We start from the raw sequence: 18,192 nt of genomic DNA on the forward strand, positions 1-18,192 counted from the left end.
TCCAAGTTAGCATCACTCTGGTATCTTTGCAAAGAAACCCAAAATTGGGTCACAAAGAATCAGACATTACTGAAACAAACGAACATCAAAATTTAGCATATGCCTTAGAGCTGTCATATTCTTGACTGAAAAGGGAATCAAATCTACATAATATACATAAGCACATTAGATGCCTCAGATGAGCATATTTTTAGTATCTAGACTTACGTTATCCAATTCTTTTAAATGAATGAACAAATACATGGCAAATATTCTACAACCTAGGTTTTAGTTTTATTATAGAGGAGGCCCAGAAGAATATATAAGGTAGATATTGACTCTAGGCTTTAGAAAACATAATTGGTTTAATTTGGATCAATAGTGTTATTCATGATAGAACAATACCCCATTTAGGGAGAGAAAGGAAACAAGATCAAGATCTTGGGATTTAGAATGAAGTTTCTCTTCAAAATCTTAGCTTTAATTTCAAGTCTTTATAGCATAGCCTATTCCCTTCAAGCTTAGTATTTTGTGGGTCAACAAGGAAGAGAGCATTTCTAAGGGAAAAGGAAGCATATTAATACTCATCTATTCTTTACCTTTCTATGCTCCCATATACTCCTGCCAATTTTATTTGCACATCAGTTCATAGAATCATGTGGGCATAGATCAAGAACTGGAAGAGATTTCCAAAGCCATCTAATCCAAGTCCATTATTTTACATTTGAAGTAAGTGGTGTTTCTACAGTTTAAGTGACTCATCCAAGATCATAAGGTAGTAAATAGAGGTGGAATTTGGAAACCAAAATTCATAACATTGTACAATACTTCTGGCTTTTATTCATTTCGAATCAAATCCATTTAAAAAACATTTATCACATTTTTACCAGATTATTCATGAGTATGGAAGAGACAAAGGAAGTCTAGTTGATAGATCCTGATCCCAATAATTTAAGTACCTCTATTATTAAGCTAAGACTAAACCTTCTTGTAAATGCCTTCCTCCCTCCTCCTTTTTATACTTTCCCCAAGGAAATTAGGTGTTTTAAGATTCTAGGAAACATTTAGCATTTTGCAATTTATTATAATAAATTCCCTTGTTAAATGAGGAAACAGATCCATTGTGATGGTATCAATAAACTACTTCCAAGCATAAAAAATAGAAATCCTTAAAGACTTGAATAAATCAATGACTTACTTAAATTTTAAATTGATGTAAATATTTGATAGTGGGAAATTGTGAATTGTATAGGATGATGGAAAGTTTTAAAGAACCTTGATTAAAACCCTGGGTCTACTCCTTGAATCTTATAAAGCCTTTCAAAATGTATCTAATCTTTTGAACTTCGATTCTTCATCCATGAAATGAACCAAGTTCAACTGGATAATTTCCTTTCCAGCTTTAAATTATATAAACATATGACCATGTTTCAATGGCAATTAAATATAATTTTTTCTAGCATACTATGTACAACATGCAAATATTGTAAATATTTTTTGCACTATTTAAAAAATTGTTTTGGGATTTGAACAACACATTCTTTATCTTTTGTTAAGCTTCCAGGTATCTTCTATTGTTTTGCCTTTGATGTTACTTATGAATGTTACCTATCAATTCTTCTTAGGAATTCTTCTAAAAAAACAGATTATTTTTGATCACCAGAGTAAATGGCAAAGGAATGGCTTCTGTTAGGAAGAGTACTGGCCCTCCCTTTTGTCATAGGACCTTTGTTTAAATGTCATAATTGATTCTTACTGCCTTTGTGATCTTGGGCAAATCACCTAACTTCTCAGGGATTCTGTATCCTCATCTATAACATGAAGTGGAGAAATTAAATTTCTTTTGAAATAATTTAAAGCTATAGATTAATCACACTTTGTTTTAGGACTTGGCTAATAGAAATGCCTGTTTGACCTTTTATTGACTTGCCTTTTTACATTTTGGGAAATCCCTGTGTACAAAATAACTAATTTATTCAGCTTTATTTAAGCAAGAGATTTAAGGCATTCCAGATAACAATCAGTTTAGTTAATTTCATCTAATGTTTGTATACAAGGTTTAAAAAAATCCAATTTCCTAATCATCCTGCCTTTATAATTAAAAATGAAAAATTGAAAATTGAGAAGTGAGGAATAAACCACACTGCTTATTGATTGCGCCTAAAGTCCTCCTCCTCCTTAGTTCCTGTGATTTTACTCAGCAACAATCATTTATAAAGATATTTGTGATACTGGAGGGCTGGATAATCTCATGCCTTCATGAATGAGAGTAATAAACTACTTGACTGGCGAGCCTTTGATTACTTTTGTTTCTTCTTGAAACTTCATCCAGAGATTCCTCATATAATGTTCTTATTTTTATGATTATTTATTGTTAATTTGACCAATTGACTTTAAACTATTATAATATATAAATTTTGCATTATTTAATAGACTAACATTACTAAAAAATGATAGACACACTGTTATGTTGTGTATTCATCATGGAAAGTGTCCTATATTTCCAAGTAATGTATTAAAATGCAATAGTATTTTTCATTTCCCCACTTATTAGGTTGAAAAGATGATAGAATTGAAGATGAGAAGGATTGATACTAATTTCCATAAGATTGATAAAGTATAATGACATTTTAAATTATACAAAAAGAAATCATCACTTCTCCAGTTGAATTTAGTTTTGAATAAGGAACTTTCTCCTGATGAATAGAGAAAGTGAATTAATTTACCAACACATATTTTTTTTTATTTAATAGAATTCTGTGAGCTGGCAATGAACTATAGACTGTCACAAGTTTGAGCCACTTAAACTGATTAAGTCTCTGTTATTCCAAAATGTAAGTGGAAGGGAGTCATAAAGTGCCCAGTGTTTAAAGGCTTCCTTATAAACTGAGATCTGTATGGATGCCAACTGGTCAAATTTCTAAAAAGAATTCACTTCGTAGGAGTCAGTGACACATGCTAGAAATCCTTCCTTATTGAAATTATCTGAAGTGATCAAATGCTTAATGTGCAGTAGTTAATATACTTTTTAGGTCCATGTTTGCTTTAGAAATTGCCGACAATGAAATTAATGCTGCATGCCAAGCATAGCACACAGACACATTTTCTCTCCTTTATGGCATGTCTTATATCATCCTGAGTGCCATTTCCTGATAAGCATTGGTCAGTGGTTAAGGAATAAAGTTTCTCTCATTTCCTTTTATTAAGCCAATAGAAGTATGAGACATCCATATAACTTGTCAATGCGGCAGATAACCCACAGACACCAGTACATAGGAGCTATTCTTAATAACATGTTACACATCTATACATCATAATACTTGAATATTTTCTTCTATGTAGATAAAATAATCACTGTTTTTCATTCACAGAAGGATCAAATGAGAATATGATAATTTTCCATTCTCTAGAGTTCTTTATTACTCAGAAAGCTTTCATGCCATTTGATTAATACTTAATTTTTTTTTCTTTAAAGTGTCTGTCTTTAGAACATTTCATTTTCATCATTTTCACATTCCATCCTTCTTAAAGAGTATAAGCAAAAAAGGGTGGGAAAAGATAGCCAAAGTAATCAAATGCTTCATATGTGAGCCATTTGAAGAAAGGAGGTTGAAAATGTTAACTCAAATTAAATGTATGACTACCTCTGGATTATGATTATCCACTTCTCTTTTCCCCATTAAAAAGGGCAACTGAAGGATGAATTCACATCCAGTTAACTTCACAAATGCAACACTGCAATCTTCTCAATTTGAAGTGTGCTGAATAGTACTCTAAATTTTTAGTCTGAACAGACCAAAAGAGTTTCTTCTGAAATTATGTCACATAATAATTTCAAGGTAGAACAAGAGTAAAGAATCACATAATTTGTGATAGGAGGCTATTCTTGAACCATTCAGACATGATGAACTATGCCACCTGACATTAATGCTTTCCAAGAAAGACATTGAGTTGTATATTTAACTATAATATTGAGGAATAGGGTAACATAAGAGCTTTTCGATCTTAATGGGGGAAGTTGTTGTTTTTTTAATAACATGTTTCTCAATCCCCAGCACTAATATTTAATTATTTTAGGTACCATCATTATTTCCTAGTTATGGAATTTATATTCTTTAGAAATTTCATGGGTATTTATATAGTATAAAATATTCTCATATCCATTCTTAAATTTTGTGGTTATCTATGAAAGGGCTGTAACCTAGACTTCCTGGGTTACTTGGAACTTTATATGTAGTTCTCTGAATATAAAAAGGTATCATTAAGAACTATAAAATAATTCAAAGTTCAGCCACAAAAAGGAAAATAAATCATTAATATTAACTTATTTCTCCTGTCAGGTCAATATATAACCTATACAGGGGAAGGGACTAGACCTGCATTTTCATTGGCATAGTGAAGAGCTGAGTGAGAAATTTCTTCCCACCAGAGAAAGTTAGTACTGGCTCTGTAACTTATATTCTGAGAAAATGTCCTAAAATCAAACCCTGGAAGATTAAGTGACTTTCCTTGACACAAATAGGCAATATGTGTCAGAGAAGGACTTCAAACCAGCTATTACTGGTTTTGAGTTCAGATTTCATCCACTCAACCATGCTGACTCTCCTGTAACTATATACAAACTAAAAAAGTTGAGGTGCCTGATTGTCCTTACATTTTGTACAAAAAAATTCTCATTGGCTAGAGATGAGAAGGGGATATGACCTATAGGCCAGATAAAAGAAAAATCTGTGAATTTCTTTAAAGCCACTGGGATATCTTTAAATCTCTTAGTAAAGTCACTTCCTTTCGTTATATTTACTTTTGAAGTGGTTCTTTCCCTCATCTTCCTTTGTCATATTGTCATATTAAAACCAACCAATATAATTGTGTACCAAGAAATATCTTTGTGCATTTTTGGTTTCAGAGATAAAGGCAAGTGTGTGTGTGTGTGTGTGTGTGTGTGTGTGTGTGTTTTCTGTAGACTTCATCCTCTTCAAAAAGAAGGAGATTGTACTTCTTTCATGAATTACATATGAATAGAGCATCCATTCTGTGTTCGAAACTTTGTAATACTTTGGAGATGGGAAGAAAAGTGAAGCAAAAGACCTTTTCCATGTCCTCTATCACCCTACAGGATCACTGGGATATCAAAACACACCTCTATGTTAATTTGCCAGGAGTTTGTGAGCTGATTGTTAAAATTTTAGTGTGAGCATATACATGTTGGAAATTAGAAAATGCTTCAAATGAAGGCTGGTTTATTGCTTTTTTTGACTATGTAGACTCGGAAAGTAGTTAATAATGCAAATTAAATTTAAAAGTATATAATTCTGTACATTTTGTTCATGCAAAGTTGGTTATTAAACATTTACCTGCATACCTCAGAGTAAAACTGAAGTTAAGAACCATTACCATAATAGGTAATCCCAAATATGGAGCAGATTAAATGTGGATAGAAGAGAAAGATCATTAGGTGTGGAAGAAGGATTTCAATTTGACCTCAAAAAATTTGGATAAGGAGAGATTTTAAGGAAAATCATTTACACAGAAAGAAAAGCATCCTCAAAGATTAGTAGATGGTAATGAATATATGAGTATAGTTTTTTTTTTTTTGCCCCCAGAGGACAGTAAGGAAACTAGCCCAGTTGAAATGGAGGATATGCTTTGGGGAACATAGGGTAGATGTTAAAGGTGGGGTAAATTTTAGGAGGATCTCCATTTCCAAACTGAGGAGGATAAGTTTATTTCTTTATAATTGTAGTAAAAGAAGGTATTGAATAACTTTCTTTTCCATGGAACAATTTATTAGCTCCTAGGTACTCTAGATAGCCATATAACAATTGGTGAATGAAGAAATTGAGGAGAATATAGCCAAATTATAGCAGGAAGTTATATCTTACCTGAACAATGAACATGGCAATGTGATGAAATTCTCCTCGACCTCCCTGTTTAACAGGGACTGTCATGAAGAACTTGCTGCCATCTTTGGAAAACACAGGCTCCTCATTCTACAAGTATAGAAGTATAGGAGTGAACTGAGATTGACATTAAAAATAAACATATCCTTTCATATTGTTGCAATAAAATAATTACATTGAAACTCCACTTCTTAAAAATAACTGGAATAAAACCTAGTCAGAATCAGTAAATGTTCAAATTCTGGGATATTAAGAAAAGAAATGAGGTATTATTACTTTTAAGTGAGAACAGATCTATGCATAGCAAGTGTTTTGTAAAATAGAGCATTTGTGGGGAAAGGTTTGAAGAGCATAAAAATTCAAAATTAGAATATTATAAGTGAATTTGAAAATACATGTATAAATCCCATAAATGGATATGTAGAGATTCTGAGTGTTATTCTGAATGTTGGAAAGGACCTTAAAAACTAGAAAGTCTAACCTTTATATCAGACAGGATAATATAAGTAAAATATTTTACAAACTTAAAACACTATACAAATGCTAATGATGATAATCATACAAACCACTAACATTTATATAGTGCTGCATATAGTATTTTATTTTAAAAATAAGCCTACAATGATGGTGTTATTGCTCTTATTTTACAGATAAAGAAATGAGGGGACAGAGTCTAAATGACTTTCCCTGGTCTACAAAACAAGTAAATGTCTGAGAGATTTGATTACAGGCCTTTCTGATTCCACTCATAGTGCTCTGTCAACTGAACCAACTAACTGCCAGAGAAGGAGGAAAAGTAAATGGAAAAAGACAAGAAGGAAGAGGAGTGGTGGAGGAGAAATACTTTATACCTAGAATTTCTTGAAGATAGCCAAGCTAGAAGAACCTACCATCCCTGTAAGAAATATGTTCCATGTTTTAGCATTTCTAATTCTCAGGAAGTTTTTTAAACTTAAAGAAAAATATTATGCTATAAATCATAAATTGTCTTTGTAATTTCTTCTCATTGCTCTTGGATCTGCTCTCTGGAGCTAAACAGAAGTGTTATTCTTATTCCCCATGAGAGTCCTTCAAACACTTGAAGGACTGCAGAATTCTTCTGCAGGTTAAGGATCCCTAATTATTTCAACAAATTTAAATAGAATAGACTACTCCCTTCAAATGACTTATTTGCACTTCTCTGGGCAGTTTTTCTTTATCAATGTCAATCTTAAGTGGTAGTAGCTAAAACTGAACAGGATAATCCCATTGAGATCTGAGAGGTGAAGAAGACAGGAATTGTCACCATATTTTTAGGAGCTATATCTCTCTGAAAGCTGTCCAAGATTCCATTAGTTTCTTAAACTGCTATATAAAAGCACCAGTCCACATTGAGATTATAGTCCATTAAAATCCCTAGGGTTTGTTCAGATTTTCCTTTATCTTTTACTTGAGAAGTTGACTTTTTAACTCTTCTGTGTGACTTTACATTCATTCCTTTTTCATTTTACATCTTTTCAGATACAGTCCAATGCTTTGGCCTGTCAAGATTTTATTTAAATTCTTTCAAGTTAGCTAGTTTAACTTCATGGGTTAGTGTCTTTTGCAAATTTGATAAACATGCATATCACCTACATTGCAAATCTGTATATATGTATACATATAGACATAAAGATGTGCACACTCATTTATCTCCACATATATCAAAGAACAAAGGAGCTTATTGGAAATGATGAGGAAATTTGCTTTCTTAAAATTTTTACACATTTCACCTGCAATTTTTTAATTTACTTAAAATATTTTTATAATATTTATTTTCATAATGGACCTTTAATTCATAGCTTTATAGTAAAAAAATGGTTAAATGAGCTTCCATATTAAAAAAAATTCTGGATAGAGTCCAACTGAGTAAAGCTGTAATGCATTATTTTACAATATAGATTATTGCAATAATTATATTGAGAAATATTATTGTAATCATTATAACAAAATGGTATATTAGATTTTATCCATATAAATACATACTTTATTTAAATTTATTTTAAGTTCATATTTAGTTCCAAATCAACTCCCTTTTCAAAATATCTATTTAAAAATACAGAAAGTATCATAGAAGTTATAGGTAACTTAGAGATTATCTTATCTAACCAACATAGAAAAAAAAGTTATTTGCTCAAGATCACACTATTAGCATTGATAATCACTGTAATGAGTCTCTACATCCTGTATGACTCCAATCTGAAGTTTGAATGAGACAGAGAAATAATTATTGTTGTAAAGGTCCTCAGATGAGAAATATCCTTACATATTCCTTTTTGATATTTTGTCTTTCTTCCAAATTATACATAAAAAAAATTTTAACATTCAGTTCTTTTAAAAATTTTGATTCCTAAATTCTTTTCTTCTTTCCCTCTTCTCCCTCCCCCTGAGATGGTAAGTAAACTGATATAAGTTTTACATGTAAAATCATAGAAAATATTTTGATACATTAATTTGTTTTGTGGAAGAAAACAACAACAAAAATGAAGAAAGTAAAGCATAGTATTCTTTTGTCTAGAATCAGACTATCATTTCTCTTTCTCTCAAAGTATCTGTAATTTTTCACCAAGAATCCTTTGGAATTATTTTGGATCATTATTTTCTTGAGATTAAGTTACTTACAATGGTTCATAGCACAATTTTACTGTCTATATTTATAGTGTTCTCTTGATTCTTCCTACTTAACTCTAATTTAGCTCTTGTATTTCAAGTTTTTTTTTCCTGATGTCCTCCTGCTTATTCTTTCTTTCTCACAATAGTATTTATACATATAGGTTTTTATATGCCATAACTTACTCAAACATTTCTCAATTGATGTATATCCTCTCACTTTCATATTCTTTGTCACCACAAAACTACAACAAATATAAAGAATATATATTTATATCTATACAATATTAATATATAATAAATATTTTTGAACATAAATATTTTTGAAAATATACGTACTTTTCCTTTTCTTTTTATATCTTTAGGATACTGACTTAGGAGTGGTATTGCTGGGAAAATGGGTACACACAGTTTTATGGCCTTTTGGGCAGAGGTCTGAACTATTTTCCAGAATGGTTTAACCAGTTCACAACTCTTTCAAAAGTGAATTACTGTCCACCAAATTGTCATTTTCCTTTTATGTCATAATAGTCATTTTTATAGGTATGAGATGTTAGCTCAGAATTATTTAAATTTGTATTTCTCTAACTAACAATGATTTAAAACATTTCTCCCATAAATATAGATATATTTAATTACTTTGTCTCAGAACTGCCAGTTAATAGCTATTGGATATCTATTAGTTAGGGAATAATTTATATTCCTTCAAATTTGACTCATTTCTTAATGTATTTTAGAAATGAGACTTGTTTAGACAGGCTTGTAAATCATTACTTTTTTACCATTAAGATTATTATATATTACCTTTGCATCCTATTTTACCCCTGTTTATGCTGCTCTCTCCTTTCATTGTGTCCACCTTCAAAAGTGTTTTGATTATGACTACCACCACCCTCAATTTTCCTTCCCTTCTATCTCCCCTCACTTCCTCTTATCCTCTTCCTTTCCTTTCCTTTCCTGCAGGATAATAAATATTTCTATACTCAATTGAGTGGATATGTTTTTTTTTCTCTCTTTGAGTCAATTCTGATGAGGGTAAGGTTCAAGAGTTCTCCTCCCTTCTTCCTCCATATTCCCCTCCACTGTAAACAGACTTTCATGCCTATTTTTTATGAAATAATTAATCCCATTCTCTTTCTTCCTGCTTCTCCTAATGCATTTCTCTTTCTTATCCCTTAATTTTATTGCTTTTAGATATTATCCCACCTGATTCATCTCATATCTTTAAATCCTATCTTTCCATATTCCTTCAAAATACCCTAGTATTGACAAAGTTTTGGGGAGTTACAAGTATTATCTTCCCATGTAAAACAGTTGATCCTTATTGAATCTCTTATGATTTTTCTTTTCTCTTTACCTTTTTATGTTTCTCTTCTGCCTTGAATTTGAGAGTCAAATTTTCTATTCAACTATTGGCTTTTGATCAGAGGAATACTTGAAAGTCCTTTCTTTCACTGAATACCTTTTTTCCTACTGAAGGATCATACACAGATTTGCTGGACAGGTGATTTTTGATTATTTCTTTTGGCCAACTTTAAAATATTTTCTTCTTGACCTAAGAGCTCTAGACATTGCTTATAATAGTTTACATTTTGGGTGAAATTTCAGGAGATGACATGTGGATTCTTTCTATTTCTATTTTATCCTCTGATTCTAGAATATCCAGGAAGTTTTCCTCGAGAATTTCTTTTTTTTTTAAACCCTTACCTTCAGTCTTGGAGCCAATACTATGCATTGGTTCCAAGACAGAAGAGTGGTAAGGGCTAGGCAATGGGGATTAAGTGACTTGCCCAGGGTCACATAGCTGGAAAGAGTCTGTGGCCAGATTTGATCCTAGGACCTCCCATCTCTAGGCCTGTCTCACAATCCACTGAGACACCCAGCTGCCCCCTCTTGACAATTTCTTGAAAGATGATCTTAAGAATCTTTTTTTTTTTTATCATGACTTTCAGATCATCCAATATTTCTTTTATTATCTCTTCTGGATCTATTTTCCTGGTCAGTTGTTTTTCAATTAGATATTTCACATTTTCTTCTATTTTTTATTTTTTTATTGTTTCTTTCTATTACATGGAGTAATTAAATTCCAATTACCTAAATCTAATTTTAGGAATTATTTTCCCCTATGGGCTTTTGTACCTCATTTTCCATTTGTCCAAATCTACTTTGTAAAGAGTTCATTTTCTCAGTTAATTTTTCTACATCTTTTTTTTTCCAAGTGGCCAATTTAGCTTTTTAGCATGTACTTCATTCTAATGGATTTTTATACCTCTTTTATCAATTGCCCTATTATTTTCTTTACTATTTTTGATGCCTCTTTTACCAAGCTCTCAAATCATTTTTCCCTCAAGATTTTCCTGTATCACTCTCATTTCTTTTCCCAGTTTTTCTCCTAGCCTTCATATTTTATATTTAATGTCCTTTTTAGGCTTCTTTTGTAATTCTTTTTGTGTTAGAGATCGATTCCTATTCATATATTTCTTGGATGATTTGGATGAAGCAATATTAACTTTGTTGTTTTCCTCTGAGTTTATTTGGTTCTTCTTTGTCACAAAATAACTTTTTTTTGTGGTTTTCTTATTCCCCAGGCTTTTTCCTCATCTTTTAATTCAAAATAAATTGTGAAAGCCTGGCTGACATTCTTGTGGTGAACAGAGTATTGTCCCAAGTTTCAGGTTCTTTTTACATGTGCTTTCAGAGCTAGATCTGGGGATCTATATATTTTTAGTTCTTCCAAGGAGGTGTGATCTAAGAAAAGGTATATTTACTACTCTTCAGCTTTTGTTCTTGTCTGTGAGTAATCACAAGCTTTCTTTTCTGCCCTTCAATGGTGACCATGGTGGCCTGTTCCACTGTGGTCATGAGTTCTAATGTGTACTAGTGATTCTTCCCACCATATGAATATAAATTATCAAAATATAAACTAGATCTTTGTGTGGGAAAACCAACAGAGACCTCTACCAAAAGTTGGCAAAGGGACCCCTGTATGCTCCTTATTAATGATTATCTAATTCTCTTTATTTTCTGAGGCTTTGAGCTCAGGAAGGCATTGTTGTTAATTCAGCTTCTCCCAAGTCCTGTGTGGTCTTCCTGAGATAGGCCTGATTTGACATGCTGGTCTATGTTCTACTCTCAACCTGTGGGATAGATCTTTTATTGTTATAATTAAATCTTGAGCAGAAAAAAATTGTTTTACTTCATCCTTTTGTGAATCTATCATTCTACAATTCATGTTAGGCTTTATATCAAAAGGGTTTCAAGGCTAATTGGGTCCTAATGCTCTTCATGCTCTTCTATAATTTGAAGGTGGTATGGAAAAATTATAGATTGAATTTTCACATTTCCATCCATTTATTCAAAGAAAGACCAGAAATTCTACATTGAATGTCATACAGTGTTTTGCTGCTCAAGGCCAAAGCTGATCATTCTATGATTTTTGTGGCTTGGTGAAATGTCTTCTACCTGATTGGATAATGTATTGGATTCAATGAAATCTATGACTTAATCTGAAATGTTGGCCTGGTTGGTTGCATATAGTCCCTCCAAGAAAATGTTAAAATCTTTTTTTTGTTGTTTTGTTTCATTCCCACAGTAGTATATCACCTCTAATAAAATATGATTTTTTTAAATGCCTGAGAGGCCAGAAACAAGATCATAGTCTTCTTAATACAGTATTTAGCATGATACAAAATATGTCTTGTAATATACTGTGGGTCTTGGGAATAAGAAAGATTTGGGTTGGAATCCTATTGGTGATACTTACTAGATATGTTAACCCAAGAAAGTTTTATGACCACTTGAAACCTCATTCTATAAAATGGAAATGATACACAACATTTTGATAAGTAAAAATGAGGATATTGTACTACAATATGTTGTTGAGAATACAGACAACACATTCCAAAAAATAATGTGCTGTTAAGAAAAATTAGAAAGGAGGGAAAAAAAGGATCAGTATAATATAATTACAATACTTTATTTGTATATAATGTCAATTTTTTGCTACTGTTGTTTGGACATTCATCTTGATTTTTTGAAAATTAGAAAGTTGATTTTTTTGGGATATTACTTCAATTAAATGTAGTTTTTTTTAATAATCTCAGAAAATATACTTTTTTTAGTGAGTAAAATTTTAATTAAACCCCAAATCCCATTATTCCATTAGTTTGTTAACTAAACAGACAAGAAGGAAAATTATGCCCTTTTCACAAACATGAAGGATTAAACAGAAAAATGGAGCTGTTACTTATTTCTGTAAAGCCTACTGGGTCTTTTTCTTGGGGAGACAGTTGTGAAGCCAATTGGAAAATGGTTGTCTTAAATGAATAATTGCTCAAGTTCTTGCCATCTTGTGTAGTACCAATAGCACCTGACTAGAAGTCAAACATACAGTTGTAACTAGAGTGGAGTTTATTAACAAATTGAATCTTTTAAAGAATGGACACATTTGTTTCCCATGGAGGTCCTTCTCCCCAACATTATTCTACTTTCCATTCCCCACCCCCACCCCCCACAGGGATCCTATCATATATTATTTTTGCAACATCCAATATTCCTTTTAGGAGATACTTCCTGAAACTATTCTAGCACTGCTGTCAGATTCCATCTGAAGCTGGAACACTATTCTCTGAGCAGTGGGGCTTCTTTCTCTATGTCCTGTATAATAATACTTTACTAGTATATTTTATATTTCCTAATTTTAGCCTGTCTCCTCAACTGAATTCTTCCAAAGCACTAGAATTATTATTTATGGCTCTGACCACTGAAGACCTGGAATCCCATCTTATCTGTGCAACTAACTAGTTATTTGACTTCACAAAAGTAATTTCTTGGCAGAGCCTCAATCAAATGCTTCACCTGTGAAATGACAGATAAAATTTGATTCATTTTTTTTCTAAACAGTTGTAGGTCTTATTAAGAATATGTGAAGCAGGTTTTAATTTTTCCTGGGATAGATTAAAACAATAAAATTACACAGGCATTTTGATTAATGCAGATGACCCATATCGTTAGGTAGAACTTTAAGTTCAATTTTTTTTTTTATCAATGCAGTAGGATTTCTTTACTGCATATTAAACAATCTTTTCAGCTATAGTTTTTTTTTTTTTTTGGATGCCTGATGAAAGAAAGAAAAACAAATTATATATGCCATTTTATATAACCTCTCCACAATAGACAATAGACAATAGAATTTATGAATTCTTGTGTATATTACATGTGGTATATATATACATATATTTATACATGTGTATATATATCAAGATTGACACATGTCAACATAGGAAAACATATTAAAAACAAACCAAAATAAGTATTTAAGCTAAGTTTTAAAAGAAAATGTCTTCATTTGTATTCAACTTTGATTTGTTTAGGACATCTTAAATTTTGCTTTACTGGTACAACTTTTAAAATCAGACTAAAGTGAAGTCATTAGAAAGCAGTGGATTTAGCTGTGTGACTCTGGGCAAGTCAATTAAACCATTGCCTAGCCCTTGCCACTCTTCTGCCTTGGAACTGATACTTAGTATTGACCCTAAGCCAGAAAGTAGGGTCCAAAAAAAATAAAAGAAAACAGCAAATTAATAAGACAGTTCAAATGCCCACAAGTTGTGAAATTAAGATATCACATATACCATACCTGTTTAGAAAGCCACACATCTGATGTCATCTCGTATTTCTGAAAGGAAACAATTTACTCCATGAGATGTCAACAAATTTATATTTGAATTCACTATTGTGGATTAAATTTTTTTTGTTTGATTGACTTTTTTTTTCTATTCAATTAGCAGAATACTAGAAAAGGTCTTTTATCCCCAGAATATTTTTAATTGCCTAAGTAGTAAATGGTGATTACATGATTGTTTAATTATGAGCATAACTCTTTAAGTAAATTTTTTCAACAGTTTCATTAAGATACCATCAGGGTACTTAGGTCTTGAAAAATTCAGATTCCTTTGATTTCAAAAGGCAAAGTGCTCTAACCCTGTAGCCATTTGGTATTTTTCAACTCCAGGCTTCCTCCAGCAAATAAAAGTTCTTAGTGTTTTCAAAAGAAGTTGACACACAACTATTATTAAAATGCAATCATTGACATTTTTCTATTAAGCTACCCTCTCAATGTAAACCATCTATTTTGTTAGTAATCTTTAGTTTTAAAAATTTAAAACATTCTTCCATTGAAAAATCTACTTTTTGAGAGGTTTATATATTTATTTGGTAAGAGGATAAAAATGTTGATTTAAACAAAATTAATTAGTGTGGCAACTTGTCAAAAACTCAGGACAATATTTAGATGAATTCTATTCACATTTGGTGGTACTTTATGGACAGCACTAACATGCTTCAATTTGAAAACTTAATCCTTAGAAATGTTTAATTTGAAGACTTAATACTTCAATATCTTTATTATTATTAATAGTTTAGGAAATTACTTCCTATTCCATCATTCTATCTTCTCACCTCTTAATATATCTTGATTATTATATAAAATTATTTTAAATGGTATAGATTTCACTTATAATGTTATTTTATTCAAATTTCTATTGTTTTTAAATATATACATATGTATGTAGCTTGATTACAAGGCAAACAGTAGTTTTATAAAAAACTGGAATACTATAATCCATTGGTATAGAGAATGATCTAAAGAGCTACAACATGGCTCCTCAAGTCACAGTTAATCATATGAGATAATTGCTAAGCTACTAGCAGCTGCTCCATTAAGGGGATGAGCTTTTTGTCTAGGAAAGTCTCTTCAATGCAACAGGATACTTTGAGATATACATGGGGGAAACACTGGTACATGTATTTCAATATTCATTTGGGAACACTCATTGTGGATACACAGAATAGAGCCAGTTGTAGTCATACATCTGTTGGTGATAAATAGTAAGTAGAAATGTTGGAGGGTACTTGAAATTCTAAGTCTTAAAAATGTTCATTACTCATTAGAGATATTGCTTTTCTCCAGTGAAAAGAGTACGACTGTAATTGAATATGAAGCTTTGCATTCTAATCCACAATAAGAATATTTTGTTATGGCTATTTTCTTTGACAATATCCTTATATTTTCTTGAATATGCACATTAATCAACAAAACATGCATAATATCATAAGTGATCATTGAGTGATTTTGATTCCCTAATTAAGATAACTTGGATGCCTTTATGTAAATAACTAGATTGTGATTGTATATGAGAATCTACATGACACATTAATAATAACAATTAAACTGAAGAAATGAGAGACTGTGTCTACTCAAAGTATAAGGGAGAGTAACAATTGCCCTAGTAATGGAAGATGAATGTAACACTTTCTACATTTATTGAATCCATTTTACCCTTTCATTCTTGGCAAAGGCACATCACTGGAATAGGAAAGGGAAAAAAATCTCTCCTAATAACAGAATAAAATTAATATTTTTATTTGTTTTGATTCTTTTTGTAATGATATACCTACTTAACAGGTTTATCAATAAAGAAAAAAAGAAATATTTTATTTATGGTCAGATGGAAACACAATTTGGCAAATATATATTGATGTATATATGTGAATATATATAAATATATTTATACTTTTGTAATTATATAATATATTTGTATATGTGGATAGCTATATGTATATGCCTCTTCAATTTTTAAAAGTATATAATTTTAATATATAGATTCATAAACCTGAATATTTGGATATATACCTATGTAGTTGACATTTTAAGCATAGGTAATATTTATTTATTTATTTATTTCTCAGAGTACATTTATAATATTGTCAACATTTGTAAATGTGTATTTATGAATGTATATGAGTATGTATGTCTATATACTTCTCCAATCCATTTGATCTCAAACCTAGTGAATAATTGGACATTGGAAGAATTTTTTGATAGCAATATAAAGCAAAAATTATTTAATTTAATTTTTTTCTGTCTTGTCTTCTGGTAGTGACCATAGATAATAGAGACAATGGTTTTTCCTAGGTAAAAATTTATCTTAGTGTGGTCAAGGAGAGGGAAGAATTTAAAATGTAATAGAAACTTTTAAAAATTAAATTAAACATCTTAATTGATTTTAGTACAAAGAAATTTTTTTCTTTTAAATTATGTTTTATAAATATCAGCCTCCTCCTCATCTCCATCCCCCAACATGATGAAGTATATATCAAACACATTTTTAAAGAAGAGAAAGAAGAAAAATAAAAATTATTTCCTGGTTAGTTAGAGCTTGAGTAATTATTTAATCTAACTGTTCAATTATTGGGAAAAGATTATGGTTTCAAAAATTTAATTCAAGATATTAATAAACACTCCTTTGCTGGTAATAATCTTTTATTTAAAAAAAATGAAAAGAAAAGTTTATTCTTCTTAGCTCTGACGTGTCATTCTTCTCCCTTGTTTCTAGGAAGCTGTGAAGATTAAAGTAATCTCAGTATTATGACCAGGAATTATTTCACTTTGGAGTCTACATTTACTTACTTCCAATTTAAATATTGTTGATTTTAGACAAAAAAGTTCCAGATGTCCCTTTAGAGGGGACATCAAACATCCCTAATTCAAAGGAATAAGGAAGAGAACACATACTCACTTTGCTACAAGCTCCTGTAGTTGTTTCACAGACAGTCAGAATGGAGATGTTCTGAGGTCTATTTAGCCATCTTACTACAGTCTTGGTATTGCTCACCCACTTCACCATGGTGATATAATATTCTCTAGTTTGAACACAAATTTTAAGATAAAACATTCAGGAGAGTATAAGAATGATAATAGCATAACTTTCTTTACAGTTCATGATATTAGAACCTTAAACATCAACATGATAAGTATTTTTTGCAGGTTTCAAGCAAAAGCTGGGTAGTTTTGATGAAAAATAATAAACTTTTAAATTGAGAGAATAAGAAGGGTTTGATTTTTTTCATGCAAAGAAATGGCAGTTAATTCTTTGTTACTAATGTGAATAAAACCATTGGATAATATTCACATTTTCTATGTATTATATATCCAGTATTAATTAATCAATTATTTAAAGTAGAAAATAAAAATCAATCTAGAGAAATATACATACATATACAAATGGCTATTACTTCCTTTCCTCAAAGTGATTTAATAAACTAATTTTCAATGAAAGAAAAAAAATCTTTTGTCAACAAAAACTAAGATGTGGTATTCTTTGTCCATACTAAGTCACGGTGTTTCAGAATTAGGAAGAATTATTTGAGGATATTGATGTCAAATTATAAATTAAATAAATGAAATGAGTCAATCTTATCCACCTACTAGTTTTCACCATCCTCTATATCTCTGATATTCATCATAAATCTCATTCCTCATTGTGGTGAATAATGATACCTAAATCCTTGAATGCTTATCATAAAATCTTATTATTCTTGTCTAAATAAAATCACATAAAGTCAATAAAGTTATTAAGTGTTTTTAAAATATTTTATTATTTGTTTTATTAACATATATAGTAACATTTGTGAACAAGAAAGCATTCTAAGTCCTGACCTCTCAAAGTTTGTCCATTTTGAGTGGTGATAAAAATCCTCTGAATGTAGTTTATGAAGTTTAACAACCATGAATGACTACAAATCTTTCCAATATTGAAAAAAATTACATAAAATAAATACCATTAAATCTGTGGGTTGATATACAGTCAGAGAAAAATACACATAGCTAATAGATTCCCTACCA

At 30.8% G+C, this 18,192-nt stretch overlaps 1 protein-coding gene across 1 annotated transcript in view; it reads right to left on the bottom strand.

The window, feature by feature from the left end:
- Positions 1-18,192, bottom strand: part of DPP10 (dipeptidyl peptidase like 10) — an 881,130-nt gene that overhangs the window by 52,979 nt on the left and 809,959 nt on the right. Inside the window, exons 11-13 of the mRNA XM_007494071.3 lie at positions 17,087-17,210; positions 14,146-14,184; positions 5,862-5,969 (exon numbers count right to left, since the gene is read on the bottom strand). Coding sequence (XP_007494133.1) covers positions 5,862-5,969; positions 14,146-14,184; positions 17,087-17,210 — 271 coding nt within the window. The remainder of the gene's footprint in view (positions 1-5,861; positions 5,970-14,145; positions 14,185-17,086; positions 17,211-18,192) is intronic.

This window comes from Monodelphis domestica, chromosome 4 (assembly GCF_027887165.1).
Source record: "Monodelphis domestica isolate mMonDom1 chromosome 4, mMonDom1.pri, whole genome shotgun sequence".
Taxonomy (NCBI): domain Eukaryota; kingdom Metazoa; phylum Chordata; class Mammalia; order Didelphimorphia; family Didelphidae; genus Monodelphis; species Monodelphis domestica.